This window comes from Chelmon rostratus, chromosome 15 (genome assembly GCF_017976325.1).
Source record: "Chelmon rostratus isolate fCheRos1 chromosome 15, fCheRos1.pri, whole genome shotgun sequence".
NCBI classification, from domain to species: domain Eukaryota; kingdom Metazoa; phylum Chordata; class Actinopteri; order Chaetodontiformes; family Chaetodontidae; genus Chelmon; species Chelmon rostratus.
Genome location: NC_055672.1, coordinates 17,659,112 through 17,675,437, shown reverse-complemented (window position 1 = coordinate 17,675,437; position 16,326 = coordinate 17,659,112). Strand labels below are relative to the sequence as shown.

At 42.5% G+C, this 16,326-nt stretch overlaps 1 protein-coding gene across 4 annotated transcripts in view; it reads right to left on the bottom strand.

Moving 5' to 3' along the window:
• The window catches only part of ralgapa2 (Ral GTPase activating protein catalytic subunit alpha 2), an 84,905-nt gene that overhangs the window by 44,456 nt on the left and 24,123 nt on the right, over positions 1 to 16,326 (bottom strand). For 3 of the 4 annotated variants that reach the window (XM_041953151.1, XM_041953153.1, XM_041953152.1), the window contains exons 5-24: positions 15,863 to 15,906; positions 15,560 to 15,740; positions 15,257 to 15,372; positions 14,616 to 14,754; positions 13,959 to 14,167; positions 13,016 to 13,261; positions 12,633 to 12,815; positions 12,081 to 12,215; positions 11,773 to 11,921; positions 11,540 to 11,651; positions 11,043 to 11,280; positions 9,809 to 9,988; positions 6,373 to 6,495; positions 5,573 to 5,658; positions 4,610 to 4,700; positions 4,237 to 4,410; positions 3,215 to 3,394; positions 2,288 to 2,481; positions 2,104 to 2,202; positions 1,644 to 1,799 (exon numbers count right to left, since the gene is read on the bottom strand). In XM_041953151.1, the coding sequence (XP_041809085.1) occupies positions 1,644 to 1,799; positions 2,104 to 2,202; positions 2,288 to 2,481; positions 3,215 to 3,394; positions 4,237 to 4,410; positions 4,610 to 4,700; positions 5,573 to 5,658; positions 6,373 to 6,495; positions 9,809 to 9,988; positions 11,043 to 11,280; positions 11,540 to 11,651; positions 11,773 to 11,921; positions 12,081 to 12,215; positions 12,633 to 12,815; positions 13,016 to 13,261; positions 13,959 to 14,167; positions 14,616 to 14,754; positions 15,257 to 15,372; positions 15,560 to 15,740; positions 15,863 to 15,906 (3,035 nt within the window). The remainder of the gene's footprint in view (positions 1 to 1,643; positions 1,800 to 2,103; positions 2,203 to 2,287; positions 2,482 to 3,214; positions 3,395 to 4,236; positions 4,411 to 4,609; positions 4,701 to 5,572; positions 5,659 to 6,372; positions 6,496 to 9,808; positions 9,989 to 11,042; positions 11,281 to 11,539; positions 11,652 to 11,772; positions 11,922 to 12,080; positions 12,216 to 12,632; positions 12,816 to 13,015; positions 13,262 to 13,958; positions 14,168 to 14,615; positions 14,755 to 15,256; positions 15,373 to 15,559; positions 15,741 to 15,862; positions 15,907 to 16,326) is intronic. The other variant, XM_041953154.1, reaches the window with a different exon arrangement.

Genomic DNA, 16,326 nt, shown 5'->3' with positions numbered 1-16,326 from the left:
ATATGTTAGTCCACGGATGATTAACTGGTGTTTTAAGTGTGTGTGCATCGTTCTTCCACCTATGCAAAATGAATAGGTGCAAACTAAAAAACAGACCAGACAGTACACTTCTTAGATACTGCCACTGTGCTATGCTGATGCCGTTGTGAGAGCAGTGACCAGAGAAAGACAACCTGATCATCACCCTGACCTTGATACTCTTCCAGTAGGACAACCCGAGGAGCAGTAACTAAGCTTAGTTGGATTTAATGGTGCGGATCTACACTGGGATTCCCCCGGCTGTCTATAAAACAAGACTGTTTAAGGCAGATCTCACCACTTGATAAACAGGTAGCCTAAAGAAAATGAAACAAAAGCAATATTAACACACAAACCATATGTTTAATTAACTAATGGCACATGCACAATCATATTAAGTGATTAGCAGACCAGCTTGTACTAATGGTTACTTTAATCATGTAAATAATTGAAAAACTAGTGAATGAAAAAAGATTAATAATTATTTAAAAAATAAACATAGGAATTACATATATACACACACATATGACTGGAAAAGTATATGTTTTTTCCTTTTTTTGGATGGGGTGGGGGTTGCGGGCAAAGAGAGGAGGGGGAGAATAAGAGCCACTTTCTTATGTTAAGCAGGCGTGCGGCTGTCCTCTATTGTGTGGCGTGAGGACTCTTTTCTCCGGCCAATTTGAGCATGCTTCAGTGGCCAGCCTGGCTCTGGCCCCCTGACGCATTATACAGAGCCACAACAAAAGCTGGAGAATGTTGCCTCGTCCCTCAGTGTGCCCCCCTCATTGCTCTACTCTACAGTACGTTCCCCAGACTCCCCTCCCGCTCCTTCACACACTTGCATACACACAGACAGGCAGGCAGGCAGGCAGGCAGGCCAACTCGGGGCCCCTGGCCGACGTGTCAGTCTAACGGAGCGCGACAGACGTCAATCCTTAATTAATCACGTATACGCGGCAGGGGCTCAAAACATTATTTAACGACATGGAAAACATTCTAATAAGCTTGTCGCACTGCCAAGGCGCAATAGAAACCCAGCCAGGAGGGCATACATATACACACACACACACTTGCATCCAAAACACCCCCCACCCACAAAGACTTTTATCCCTGTCCTTTGTTTTGGGGGACTCCATTCATCTCCACTCAGCTTCGTCTGGAAGGAATGGAGCAAGGCCAGATTTAAATACAGTACGAGGAAGGGTGTGGCTAGAAGAGGTGGAAGATGCCAAAACACCGAAGCATTCTTCATCACCACTGGTTGGCACACAGTCTTCAAAATTACCACCTGAAACGAAGCCATAACAATCTTACACTGGCAGTGTACCCATATGACCCTCTGCGTCAAAAGAACTGGACACATGTTAGGTCTAGATGATGTCATGGGTTTACCTGAATTGCATCAAGAACTAACAGGTGAATAGCAATCACTGAGTCACATCCCACAGGAAAAAGTAGATGGCAAATTGGCAACTAACAATCTGCCATCTACCAACAAACCATCATTTCCAGTTTTTTAACAGGGCCACTGCTTGTACATCATATCAGTGTGTTTGGTCTGCCATCTGGTGGTGAAAAATACAACAACTGGCAGAATTACTGTAGGTGCCACCTGCTGGCTGTACCTGGTCATCGCTGGTGATGCCCTTGTGCATGACATGGTAGAGGTGCACCAAGAAATCACTGTTGGGGAGCACATCCTGGTGCCTGGTCATCATCTCACAGATGAGCTTGTAGGCCTGCAACTTGCCAGCCTTGTACTCAGCGGGCAGCATGGTGGCCTGTGGAAAAGAGGAGGACGGAGGTTCAAGAAGTTGAGCAATTCTGTCGCTTTTCTCCATCAGCGTGTTTACTTTAATTTGCAACATTTTTGTTTTCATAGTTTGGCTTAAACAATGTGATTAGGTATCAGATGTTGAATAAGACTTATTTAGATTTAACAGATGTGATTATTCATTCTATATCTATCAAACTCGAACTCACTTTCAATCTTACCCCAGTTCAATTTTTTTTATATTAAAAGTATGTCATCATTGTGACTATTGTTTTCTAAATGTTGTCTGCTGTGTCCTGTGTTGGTGATACCTTAAAGAGCCAGGGGGCCAGCATTCGAATAGGAGGGATGAAGGCAGGCTGGGGAGGAGAAGACTGGTTGTCCACACTGATCCCAAGGTTGTCCCGGATCTGTAAGCAAACTCACTTTGAGTCAATAAAAACAACATCCACAAAAAACGCTTCTATGGTGGTGTTTTTTTACTCCCCAACTTACCTTGGCGAGCTTGTGCCAGAGCTCATAAAGATAGGAAAAGACCTTGGCATGGATTTTGGGGCAGCGGATGCTGTTGACATCTCCTAGGATACCCAAAATCCTTCTCCACAGGACGAAGGCCGAATCAGCATGCCAACCAGTCAGGGTCCCACCCGCAATGATGCTGACATCATCAGCCAGACACTCACTACTGTCTGCATGGTCAGAGAGAGAGTTTGGGGTGGTTTAGGATAGAGAATAAAATATTTGGTAACGCCCAGATTTGTAGCTTTGGTACCTAATACAACACAAGTCAAATTTAATTTCATAGGGGATATGAGATTCGGTCAACAAATGCACAACAGCTCTCCTAAAAGTATTTTAAAATTTTGGACTTTTAGACTATGTAAAACATGGAAGATGAATAAATCCTCAAAGACATCCTGTCGTTGTTTGAGCAGTTGTTGACCAAATTCGCAGTCTCCCTGTGCATTTTCCCAAATGCATCCGAGCACAAAGATCTTAGCCCACTGAAATTGATCAAAGCACTGAAACACTTTTGGGAAAAAGACACAAGTTGCATGCATCATCCAAATGAACTCGGGTTGAATTGTGGGAGGACAGTGCTACCTAGTGGGCAGCAGAAGACCAATGGGGAGTAGAGGGAGTGTTAAGGCTTGGGAAAGACAGACATGGATAGCGTGGATAGTGGAGCAGATTTGAGGTGATTGTTGAAGGAACGATTTTTCTGCTCTTTGAGCAAAATGTATCAAATCGAACAACTGATCCAGATCTGCGGTATGGTAGAATAAAAAAAATTCAACAAAAGCATGGATAAGTGTAATGTAAGCAACGGAAGTTAAGGAGGAAAATACAGAGCATGGAGAGTCAATGGTAAATGGGGACTATATATGGTCTATATGATGAGTAGCAGCTGGGGAGCAGTACCCAAGTGATGTGGCATGTGTAAGACAGACTGATGCATGGTGTCGTCCAGGGGGCAATCCCGCGGGCACTCTGTGTGCACCAGCAGGGCTGGTGAGGCAGGCGGGTTCTGGGGGTAGTGGTAGTGGTTGTGGTAGTGGTAGGACGGGGGTGCAGAGTGGGGAGGGAGGGCACACTCAGGACCTAAAAACAGCAAGGGGAAAGGGATAAAAATTGGGTTTGAGGAAGCGAGCACAGGGACAAAGGAAGAGTGACAACTTCAATGTGATCACAATGTAGGACAAGGCGGTGTTCACATAAAATTGGGGAGGGGGTTGGGTGGGGGGCGTGTAAACTACTAGCCGAAGGGTTTAAAGCAGAAGGAATATCATGATTATTTTCCTATGAAAATAAAAACTGCACTAACAACCACAACGCCACAGTTCTGTCGAATTCAAACTGTGGACCACAGGTCACTCTCCCTTCACGACATTCACACACAATGTCGACAGCTCTAAAAGATTAAATGGCTTAGCCACAGACGTACTGTAGCAGATGCTGACATGCGGGTCAAGTTTCTTTACTGGATCACTCTACCTGGCTATGACTAATCCATCATGAGTGATGTTATAGCAGGCACCAAAACCCCAGATGGGACACAACTCAGATGAACCTGCTGAACTGCTGAACTCCTTCAACTCATTTTGCCTCTGTGCTGAATGTTTGGGATTGCTCTGAGAGATTTTTTTCTTGACTAAATACAATTATTCAAATGACACTGACCCAAAAAAGTAAAAAAGAAGAAGCCAGAGAAAAGACTGTATCTACGTTCCCCTTCCCGCTTCCTCCCTGGCCGGTTCTTTAAAATTGGCTTCTACATTGCCTCTGTCTACTAATCAACCGCACAAGTCTTAGAGCTTATCTAAGGTTATTTTGTTGCAATTCAATGATTGCAGTTAAATCGTAAAATACATTAACATCTGGAATAAATACAGGATCAACATCTGTTTTAGGTGCTCTCGGTGAGCTCTGATCGGTCCCAATACCTGCTAGAGCCTCATTGTGGCTGAGCAGCAGACTGCCCTGGCTCTGGGGGTCGGTTGTCACGTCCATGTGGGCTGACTGCGTGGACTGAGTGTCAGCCTCCTCATCAAAGGCCTGCCAGGTAACTTCAGCTTCGTTGACGTAGCCGTTGGATGTCTCACTGCTAATACTCTCACCTAGGTAGGGTGGGTGAATGACATGGATAAAGAACATAAAAAGTGTGAGACGGATGGTACTGGTTGTGTAAGGAAAACGATCAATGTGTGCAATGATTAGGCTCTAATTGATACTTAAGAATTTGATTTATCTGATGAATTTTGAATTCAAACCCCTAACCCTCATTTTAAAGAAATAATTAATGATGTGATCGCTAACTTTTCTCTCTGAGCTTGGGTCTTGTGTAGTTTGTTTGTCCCTCTGCATTGTACTCAGTCTCAGCTGGACTGCTGCTTCGCTGGATCAGGATCTAGGAATACAGAAACAAATGATTTAAAGGTGTAATGTGAAAGAACTGGCCACCATATCACCAGAGTAACCGCCAACTGCTGCACACTATACTCTTGGCTGTAGTTATCTTTGGCTGTAGCTATTAGCTGCCCATAGCTAGTTAGCTCATATAACCATGTAGGTAGTGCCCCAATTGGCTGACTGAAGTCCAAGAGCTTGCACCGGGGGATTGTTGGTGTTTACATCGCAGGCAACAGAACCAGGCTCAGCAGCCTCCCAGTAAACACAGCCGGATCGGTACTGAATACAGCCGCTGTGACTAACGGAGGCCAGTTTGTCAACAAGGAAAACACTGCTGATCAGCTGCTCTCACCAGGACTCAGGGACAATTTTTGATGATCACACTTCTGTCGAGTGTGAATGAATTTACGATGAGTTAATTTGTCAGTTAAGTTTCACCTTAGTTCAGTCAAACAGAGAAACTTGAATTCAGAAGGTGTCTGGTTGCACTTTTCTGTTTAAAAAAATGAAAATATTTCCTTTCTTGACGTAGCAAACTCACATAAATCTCCCAGCTAAAACTATACGGGACCTATAGATCTATCGCCTCTTGAGGTATAAAGTGGTATCATAAGACAGGGCGGGCCGCAGCTAGCTGGTTAGCATGCTAACTTCAGTAGATAACTCTGCAACACATTACATAGATGTCTTTGACATACTGTTTAAAGTGTTACTTCTTCACATGCTGTCAATAATGTTATTTCATTTTTATAAAACATTGTAAACCAAACACCTATATCACACTGCACCTTTAAAATAGAGATACTTGTAAGGGCAAATCTTATTGAATTAATTTGACATAATACTATTGTACAAGAATATTCCTCTCACCACTGGTGGCTCATTGCTGTCTCTCCTCGCCTCAGATGTCCTGCTATCAGAGCCACAGGAAGTAGGGGAGGACTCTCTCTTCTGGCCTGAGGTGCAACAGAGGATATCATAAACAGACAGAGAAACCAAGATAGAGTTATCTTAAAAAGCTTTTTTTCTATTTACTACTACAATTATGTTCTTGAGTTTAATTGGATAGGCAAACTGTGTTCCTTTTTAATATCCGGGTAGGGACAATAGATGAAGACTTCAAGGCAAACTCTGGCTCATTTACAATTCTGTCATTTGATGATTAATGAGCACGGCCCCTGCCGAATAAACTAATAAAACAGCTAAATGACATAAAAATGCATCAAAAGGGATATAAGAATACATTGTATATGCCTGCCAATCACCCTCATGAAGAGATGCAGGATCCATATCAAATGTTTAATTCTATATATAAAACTCGGCAGATGTCACATCTAAACATACATTTATAAATCCACAATATTGTAATATGTATCTATCAAAGTATTACCTCAGATTCTAGACCCCAGTCTAATACTATTCCACCACCACTAACTATGGCTTACACATCTATAATATGTGACCCAATGACAACAAACACTGAACAGAAAAAGGCTTAATAAAGATTAATTTATTGTGATTGTATTCGACTGCAGTAAACTGTACAGGCTGTGATTACATAAAGTGGAATCTCAGTTACCTGATGGCTTACAGGTAGCTCAGCTGAATACACTGTGAGGGTGTTGTTTCAGTCCCGATCAGGGATGAAACATGTGGGGGATTGTATATACCTGGTAAAGTGTCAGACAGTTGTTGGGTGATGTCTGAGGTGCTGCTGCTACGTGGCAGAGGGCTATCCACGCCTCCCAGCTCCTCCTCTCCTCCACATTCTGACAGCTGACACTCCTCCACATCTGACAGACAGGAGCAAATAAGACGCTTGTTAGGCAGGACCCAAACAACAACAACAAAAAAAACGAACTCAAACTGTCGAATGTAAACACACCAAGATATATCATTTGTTATTTTTAGGGATTTGAAGACTTGACACATTCATGAGAACACTGGAGAGAAATTAGGACATGCACACAGTGATGATGCAGACATACTCTTGCTATAGACTGTTCTCCTATACAATGCAGGGATGCCTCAGAGATTTTTACATTTTTCAAAAAGTAAGCACAAGACAGGCTCAAGTACCTGTTAAGACAAAAACCCCTCTGCTCGAAATACTGTCACAACAGACACAGAGACTGGGGGCATATGACAGATAGTGACACATGGATGGAAAGGCAGGGCGGAGGACACAAACACACAAAACACATGCAGCTCTCAGAATACACTTTACCTGAGAGTCTGTGAGAGCAAGCAGAGTTACCAGAAGAGATACCAGGCAAAAAAGAGCTCACAGTGTGGAGCAGCATAGGAACGCTTTTAGTAGTGGGCAAAGCCTCGTATAGATGAACACAGTTGCTGATGGACTGGCTTCGCTTAGCTTCCATCAGGGGAAAGGAAAGAAGAAGAAAGACAGTGGAAACAGAAAAGAAGTGAAGGGAAGAAGACAGTATTAACAGCAAAGTACAGAGCGCTACAAAAGTACTTCAATGAATAAAAACATTCCTGATCAGGAAAGTGGACTAAATACAGCACAGCAGAACCAGAGCTTGACCTAATGAATGAGAGAACAACAACGAAAAGTAGACTGTGGCTGTGAGAAAGAACTGCAAATAACATGAAGAAAAAAAAGTTAAAACCAACAGTTTACACCGGGTGTTAACAAAGATTTTGGGTGATCCAATCACAAGTCGACAGCTCCTTGTACGGGTGTGAAAGCACCCAAGACGCACTGAGGATGCATTGAGATCTGATCTCTCAGACAACATTCAGAGGTGGTCTGGGACACGTATGTCTTTCAGCAGTGTGTACACAAATGTGTCATGGGCCACTGCAGTGCAAATCACGTGTTTGGGCTCTCTTACCTGCCAAGATAAGGAGCAGATGATTGTGAATACACCATCTGTTTCTACTAATTTCACTACTGAATTAGTCACTGCAATATCCCCAGACTCCCTTAAAAAACGCACACAATTTTGAAAGCTGTTGAGTGAGGAGAAGCTTAATGAACTTCATGACACTGCTACCGCAAATTCTTAATCATACCTGCCTTCTTGTAAATCTGGCATAAATGCAAAAAATAAAATAAAATGTGAGTTGTTTCTTTCCCAGTAAAAAAAACAACAAAAAAAACATGGCTGGATGGGTATTGATATTTGAGAGTTTTAAAAACTATAAAAAGTTTTAATTTTTTGATTTATATAAGACACAAATCAGCACAAAACTGTTATGAAATACCCAAAATACAATAAAATAAGATAAACAGTAAAAAGAAAAAATATGTGAACATTGCTAAAAGGCTTCTTTTTCTTTCTCAAGTTTAGACTGGTGCTGTCTTATACATCCATGTGGGCTCACATGAGAGTAGACACTGACACTGATCAAATTATAAATGACCTCATATGGCCCTTAGAGAAAACTTTGGTCACTTGGCACTTAACAATACTGCTGACAAATCTGCTGTTTAAAATGATCACATACTTTTTAATTAATTAAGCAAAACCCTGTGGTAAGACATATGTTGTGTGTTGTTTTTGTGTCTTAGACTAGTGTATTCAGTTCTTCTAAATTTAGGACAAAAGGATAATGGGACGATTTTGTCTTTTAATTAGGATGCTTTATCTAAACGGCGCACCAAAACACAGGAAAAGAATTAATCATGTATAGGCCAAAGGTACAAATTTTTATCTTATTTCTGACTAAGTTACGTAACCTTATTATAATTTAGACACAAAATAGTAAAGGCAAAACCTTCCCAGCAATAGCAGAGTGAGAGCACGTGCAACTGGGTCTCTGTAATTGAAGAAGCCTAATGAGTGCCATAATGAAATATTGAGTCTTTTTCTCTATAATCAAGACAAGATCTCAGAACAATATTAGTTTGTATTTGCATGTCCAAGTACAGGCAAGTTTTGACAGTTGTCAATGCTGAGGCATTGCCATTGTGTCTGGATAGCACTTCAGGCTTAATCTCAAAGAGAGCAATGAAAGAGGACAGTTCTATTCTCTGTTTTCAGCACACTTTAATTATGCCTTTCAGTGAGAGAGATACATCGTCTCTGCTACAGCCCACCACTGCTTCCCATTTATGCATATTAATGAGCATTAATTACACTCTTAATGAAACTATCAAAAACTGCCGTGCAATTCATGTGTGGGCCTTCTCTTGAGGAGTAGGGAGGAGGGCTGTCGGGCCTTTGAAGATCAATGTGGGAGAAATCCAATTAGGCGAAAGAAAGGGAAGGGAATTTGAAGCGGTAGTGTTTAATGTCCATCTTTGCTTGAATGCAGATACAAATAAACAGACTAACAGAATAGGTGCATTAACATGCGCACGAGACATATAATAGATGTGTCAGCACACCCACACGTGCACACGCACACACCTTCTAAGACTTCATCCTTCAGGCACAAATACATCTGCTCTAGCTCAACAAGCTCGCCATTTTAGTTGGTGGTAATTGGAGGGGTGGAAGGCCACGAAGCGAAAAGGGATCATCTCTGTCTTTTATCCTCCACATTAAGATTCTGTCTAGACTAAATTAAGACAAGCAAGACAGGGACTGCAGCTAGTTACTACTCTACTGCCTTCCAGCTCAACTTATAATTAGCCTGCCACATTCCCATCAGATAAGGGGTGCTTGTAGCGTCTGAATTGAGCTAATGACAATGAGTGTCCAAAGCTGGCCTTTGACATGCTGTCGGAGGGGGGGTCGTGCTGTATGCCTGCAATCGAGCTGACATGGAAACATGTTGACATTGGCCAGTGACATGTTAGGGGAACAATGGGGGCCATCTGTTGGCCTCTTTGTCTTTGGTGCTGGGCCTTTCAGCGACACCTGGGCTAGCGTACACATGGACCTGTCCGAAGGCTTTCACACACAGTCAATAGTTCTGATAAACCATGTGGTCTGAGGCTGTGCTCCAGAAGCTTATCAGTACTGTGTTGTTGACCCACACAAAGCCAGAAGATTAACACAGCACGGTATAGAATAGGTCATACATTCAGAGGCTCTTATAAAAGCCCCCCCTTTGTATTTTATTCTTGCCTGCTTTGATGGTATAGTGACATGCGGCAGTAATACTGTTATCACTAATATTACAGGTACTTACCAGAGGCTTTCTGCCGGACGTTGTTACGGGCTTTCTCTACACCGGGAGCTCCCGATGTGGTGGCGGAGCGAATCCTCATGGGCTCCTGAACTCCTGGCCCGCCCTGCTCCCCTTGGTTCCTCCAACTCAGTGAGAAGGACCGTGCAACTGCTGCTGCCTTCTGAGGGTCCTGGAACACTCCTGACATGCAGAGAACACATGCTGATTACTGAGGTGTCAGTGTACTTTAAAAAACAAACAAAAAAAAAATCATATTTATGTTTGGGTTTAGCACCAGCAACCTCTACTGACATGCAAATGTTTTAAGCAATACAGAGTGCCTAAAGGATCATTTTGGTTATGGTATCTTTAAGCCTTAGAAAACGTGTTATTTGAATATAATGTCCACACACTGTCGTAGTGGCTGTCAATACAAATAGCAAGTAGTGTGGGTATTATCTGAACTAGCATATGCTCAATGTGAAGTACACACTTAGAGCTCCAATGTGTAGGATTTGAACATTTCTGACAACGGCGCCCACCAGTGGTAGTGTCAAAAAAGACCTTCAGGCAGAAAAGAGGGCACACTGATGGATGGATGTTTTATATGTCACAGGTGTATTGTTGAAACAGTCTAATATCCAAAAGGTATTCAATTTACAATGACACAAAACAGAGAAAAATCTAAATTGGAAATGCTGAGCTTTTCTTTTTTTTTTGTTAATGAAAGATTGAATCAATTAATTGATTATCATTATTGTCTAATTTAATTGATTCAATTTCTGCTTGTTGACTAATCAATCAACTAACTAAATGTCAGCACTGAACAGCTATCTGAAAGGCCATGTTTTTTTGAGCAAGGAGTCATGATGCACAAATTATTTGTTTAACTTTAATTCAGTGACATACATGTATGTTCACTAACTGAAGCTACTCAGAACAGGTCAGCTGCAATACAATATTATTTTGATCAACTCAGGTTCTTTAGGTAGATGCTCTCTAATACACCACATGAGAAATACAGGGCCTGTAAAAAGTATTCACACACATATCCCCCTTTGGACAGAAATGACTTTTGCATGGCAAAGTGAAAGAAAAATAACACAACCAAACATCATAAAATCAAAGGTAGGTAAAAATAAGGCTCACCTGTAAAGTAACCAGAACCAGAAATAAGTCAATTTCAAACATTTTTTTCACCCAAATTCTAGCCATCCCAATACCCATTTTTTCCCTCCCAATTTCTGCCTCTCACCACGTCCTCTCTGCTTCTTCTCCTTCTGTTCGCTGAGTTTGTCCAGAGGCAGGTTGGCCATGTCCAGGCCATAAACGGAGCGTGCCAGCACAGCCGTGAGCGAGTCCATGATGCTGGCCCACTCTGTCACCAGCTCCTCCCAGCAGGTAAGAGAGGACAGCACTGCCAGCAGCTCGTCCCATAGCTCCCGGGAGATAAATACACACAGGTTGGCTCGCACCCACGCCACAATGATGGTCTGAATGCAAGATGAGACAAGGAAAGACGAATTAGCATTGATGGACACGGTCGCAGCTATGAATTCCAGCCGCAGATAAGATGTGACAGCAGAATTCTCACACTGACATATCTCATTTGGTATAGTGTCTCTTTGCCTTTTTTCAACAACCAATCCATCCAACACACACACACACACATATACACACACACATTTTTTTCTCATATGATTAAATACCTTGTTTATCGGTTAATGTAAAAAGAAGCATCTGTAGACATACCCTAAAGAGTATAGATGCTAAACTTTCAGCAAAGCTGTCTTTTCTTTGGTTTTCCTGTGGCCTCTTCATCACTGCCTCCGTGATCCTTAACAGTACCTGCAGCATCTGCTCCCTGGAGAACACAAGAGAGGAAATCCAAACAGCGCAGACAAAAAAAACAGTTAAGCGATGAAGAATCATCAAATAAGAGTGATGAAGGAATGGCTAGACGTGCATGTGAATATCTCGCTGACCATGTCTGTGTGTTCATGGTGTGCTCCATGATCATGTGCCGGTAGATGCTGAGAACACCCTTGCACACCTCAACCTGGTTGTCCAGGAGTTTAGGTACATCCTGGCATGGCTCTAACAGGAACACATTGGATGAGTTGGTCAGGAACACCTACATGCATGAAGACAGAGTAAAGATGAGCAAACAGTAAAGGCAAAGTAAGCAAGACAACAGTGATGATAGACAGTGCATACGATAAGTCCTGTTGATTCTAATCACCAAATGCTGTGATCTCAGGATAAAAACACAACTCAGAACATAGACACAGACCTGTAGTGTGGGCTGGATACCAGCCTTGACGTCCCTGTTCTGCTCCTCGGTGAGGAAGCCCCGACTAATGGCGCTGCTGAACGAGTAAGTCCTCCCCCAGCTGGACGTCCGCTTGTGGCCATGACTCTGTAACGTCTGGTAGAAGACAAGGCAGGCCAGTCGATTGATCAGTGGACATATGCTAAGATATCAAGACACAGACTATACTCGAATACTAGAAAAGATCGTTTGTTAATAATAAACATCCTATGGTATTAACTTGCTCATTGATGCTATTCTGAGACCCCATAGTGTGTGAGCGTGTGTGTGTGTGTGTTTTCTAATGACGTGATTCAAAGGTATGTCATATAATCATATCATTTCCATCAAATGTAGAATCATACAGTTAAACTCAACAACTCAGCATTTTTAAATTAAATAGAATGACCTTAAAATCTGTCCAATTGCAATGATGTAATACGCAAACTACTTATTCTTAACATCCATACTTCTTTTCACATATAAAATGTGTTGTTTAACAAAAACTTTGGCTGTCTGTGCCAGAGGTTTCACCTGTGTGTGCATGCTGTTAGTTTCTGCGCTGAGTGTTTGTTCAGAGCTGTCATCCACTTCATCTGTGTGGGCAGTTGTGTCAGGCTCTGTCATGAAGCAGGCCCTCTCCTGCAGGATCCACTTCCTGTATACTTTGATCACCTTCCTAGTTGCTGATGCCTCGCAGGACGGCAGCAGGAAGGCCTTAGGAGGAAGGACATGGAATGGTTTTAAATGGCAAGCTGGCAGTAGGAGGGATCTTAAAGTTATGTTAACAAACGGCCAGCAGAGGGCAACACAGCACAGGTTTTCACAGTGTCACCATGCAGTCTGCGTTAAAATTGTGACCCCAAATGAAATTGTTAATATCAATTAAATAAATATTGCTTGGCATCCCCCTGTACCTGGTGGAAGACCTCGTTGACAAAATTCACATTGTCCCTGGTGGACAGCAGGATGGCGTGCACCATGTCGTAGACATAGCGGTGCTCCTCCTCTATGCTACACAAACTGGAATCGCTGGGCCGTCGATCTGACAGCGTGCTGCTGTTGGAGTGGCTCTTCTCAGGCTCCCCTGCTGGCCCATTCGTATCCCCATCGGATGTTTTATCCTTCTCCTTCTCCTGGCTGCTACTGCCTGCAGTGACAGTCTGGGCACCACAGAGACACCGTGAGAAATGAGAGTCCTTTAGTATGCTACAAGGCTGCCTCTGCAGTTAAATAATAAGTCGCTACAGTCTCTGTGAATAGAAATTCCTTAGTCAAATAGTTGTGTTTGATTGTTGCTTTTATGGGGAATGAGCAACTGTGTTGTTCATTACCGTAAAATTCTCACTTCAATGTAATCATAATAATACTTATTTTGCATTTAATTCCCCTCTTTTTCTCCAAATGATAACTGTCAATCTGTTTAAACAAGAAATATACTGCACCATTTATTATTTTAAACACTTACATATAAAATATGGGACTTCATTGAGTCTTGTTGGTCATGATTTTTCAGCACCAACAAAAGATTTATGAATAAAAATTGATTTAACAGCAGATCTTGTCTGTGACTCTACTCTTCTTGATACATTTGCATCAACATGTTTGCACCACATCGCACTGCAACAAATGGGAGTGAATTTCACAACATGTAATGTGTACCACAGTATTTTACAGGATTAATTGTTGATATTGATGTGTGTGAATATTTTCTCAAAAACATAGGCTGTTGTCTCGGTATAAAGACACCTGGACACATGTGCTAAGGGGCTTTACTGCAAAAATACCTTCATAAAAGCCTACCTCCTCCATCCATAATGACACTATGAGAAAACAACAGAATGGTACCGTCATGCTCACCTGGATGAGTTTGGGAATGACCTCAGTGCCGTTCTTGGCGCTCTGCGCTGCAGCAGCACTGCTGACATACTTCTTCTCCAGGAAGAAGGTGACAAGCCAGGTGATGAAGGCCACACGGGGTGCCAGGTACTGGTCCCTGGTGCAGAAGGTGCTCTCATTGTTCCGCGTCACTGGCACATACAGGGGTTTTGGTCTGTGGTGGGGGAGGTCTAATTGAGCAATGCAGTGGGATGAAGAATAAAGGATGGTGACAAAGGGGAGGTTGAAAAAGGACAAAAGAAGAAGTGAGACAGACAAAAAGATAAAACGTAAACTCCAGATGTGTTGATTTTTCATCTGAATCAAAATTTGCTCACTCAGAATATTGTTTAAGCAGTGATTCTGCATGTAATGATCTAAAAACAAAGCTGTCAATTGTCCAGATTTAAACCACTGCTGGTAATGTATGACTACACCTCACAGAATGAACTGTAACACACATAAACAACACAGCTATGCTAGTTTTCTGAATAAAAGATTTTTCAACCCGAACAGCAGCTCCTGCATTTACAGTGTACAGTATGTGTACATACATACATATACCATACAGAATACTCACTTTGAAAAGGCTTCAGTACAAGAGGCAAATATGTATCTATATTCTATATGTCATCTTACCTAATAAAGGCTTGTAGAGATTTGTAAGCTTGGTGAAGGAGGGGAACAGATGTGGAAGGTAGTACTTCTTGAAAAGGCTGAAGAGAAACCTGAAGCCTGTGTCCTGGTTCTCTTTGTTCCTCCATTCTAAACTGGATGCCTGGCAGACGGAGCACAAAGGCAGACAAGGTCATGCTACAGGGAGAGGAGATGGTTCTAGCATCACTCTGACTGTGACAGTACATTGTTTGCAACACAATACTCTGAAGGTTGCTCTAACAAAAAGTCTATAGAGGGAAAATGGTTTGGGCTAGGTACACATAAGAATAACAGACTTTAACTTTACACACTTAACAACTGATATTGTATTTAGTTTCCATCCCACTGTTGCACAAGACAGGGATTACCAACCGTACATATACATCGAGGTGGGATATTTTCCATCTACAGGTGATGCATATTTGCCACGATTAACAGTGTTTGCTCAGATTGTTTTTCTTTTTGGGAGCCCCCTCCTACCAGGGTGCTGTAAAATTCAAACGATGGATTAAATCATTTCAATGTGGCAACTGGTCTAAAGCAAGCAAGGACAAAAAATGAAGCCCGTACACATTGGGCCCGCAGCATTATCTGGCAAATTTCCTAGCATAATCAGTTATTACCTGGATGACCATGTACTTGAGCAGGGTTTCGAGGACATAACTGGTCTGGTCATCCACAACCTTTTCTCCTACCACAGCCGGAACCAGCGGGGTAATCTCTTCAGGCACCACCTTGGCTGCTCAGATCAACAGATACAAAGACCCGAAGTTAAGTGCAGGAAAACAAGAGCTCTCCACTAAAAAAGGAACCCACACAATCCAATGTCAGTTTAGAACGTTTTAGATGACCTCTATGACAACACAGGCTGTATGAACATCTTCAAGTGTTTACAAATTCACACGTGTAGAAGCATTCATATTCACCATCAGGGGGGTTGGAGAAGGGGTTGTAAATGATGGTGTCAAGGGTGCAGGGCCCTCTGGAGGAGGGCACAGCAGGGAATCCTGGCACCAGACAGGCAAAGATAAGGAACTGCTCCTCTGCACAGTTGTCCCTCAGGGCCTGCAACCACAGCAGGAAGAGACGGATCCCCTCACAGCGGATCTAGACAGGAGGAGGTAGCGACATATTAACGGATGCACAAACATTAACAATTTAGTTAAACACAGAGATATGTAGATTCCTTCTTTAAAGACAACGCAGCCGAGCATGTTTTCATATGTTACCTTGAACGAATTTCCAGTGTGTAGAAGTTTTTTCAGAATAGAACCTGAAAGAAAGGAAAAAAAGCCCAATTGTGAAAGACACTTAAAATCCAAACATTTTAACAGAGGTCTCTACACCACAAGCAGAGACACAATAAACAGCACAAAGCTGTCAGGGAGGGACCTGCTTGTCATCTCCACTGAGGCAAATTGACCTTGATGAGTGGTTGTGACAGACTAGTCAGGAGGGTGGTGAGGCTTCACATTCTCCTGATGAAAATTAACATCAGTTGGCTGCGACATGCATTCATGAAGGCAATCTGGTTCCGCTGTAATCAAATGAGACATTGCTCTGATTGCTAAATATCTTGGGCAGAAGAGGTCTGTGTGTGTCTGCGTGTGTTGGGACATACTCTTTGCAGCCCGCAGACAGCTCTGGTCTTATGAGGTCTTTGTGGGCTGTGAAGAAACTCTAGCTAGTTCTT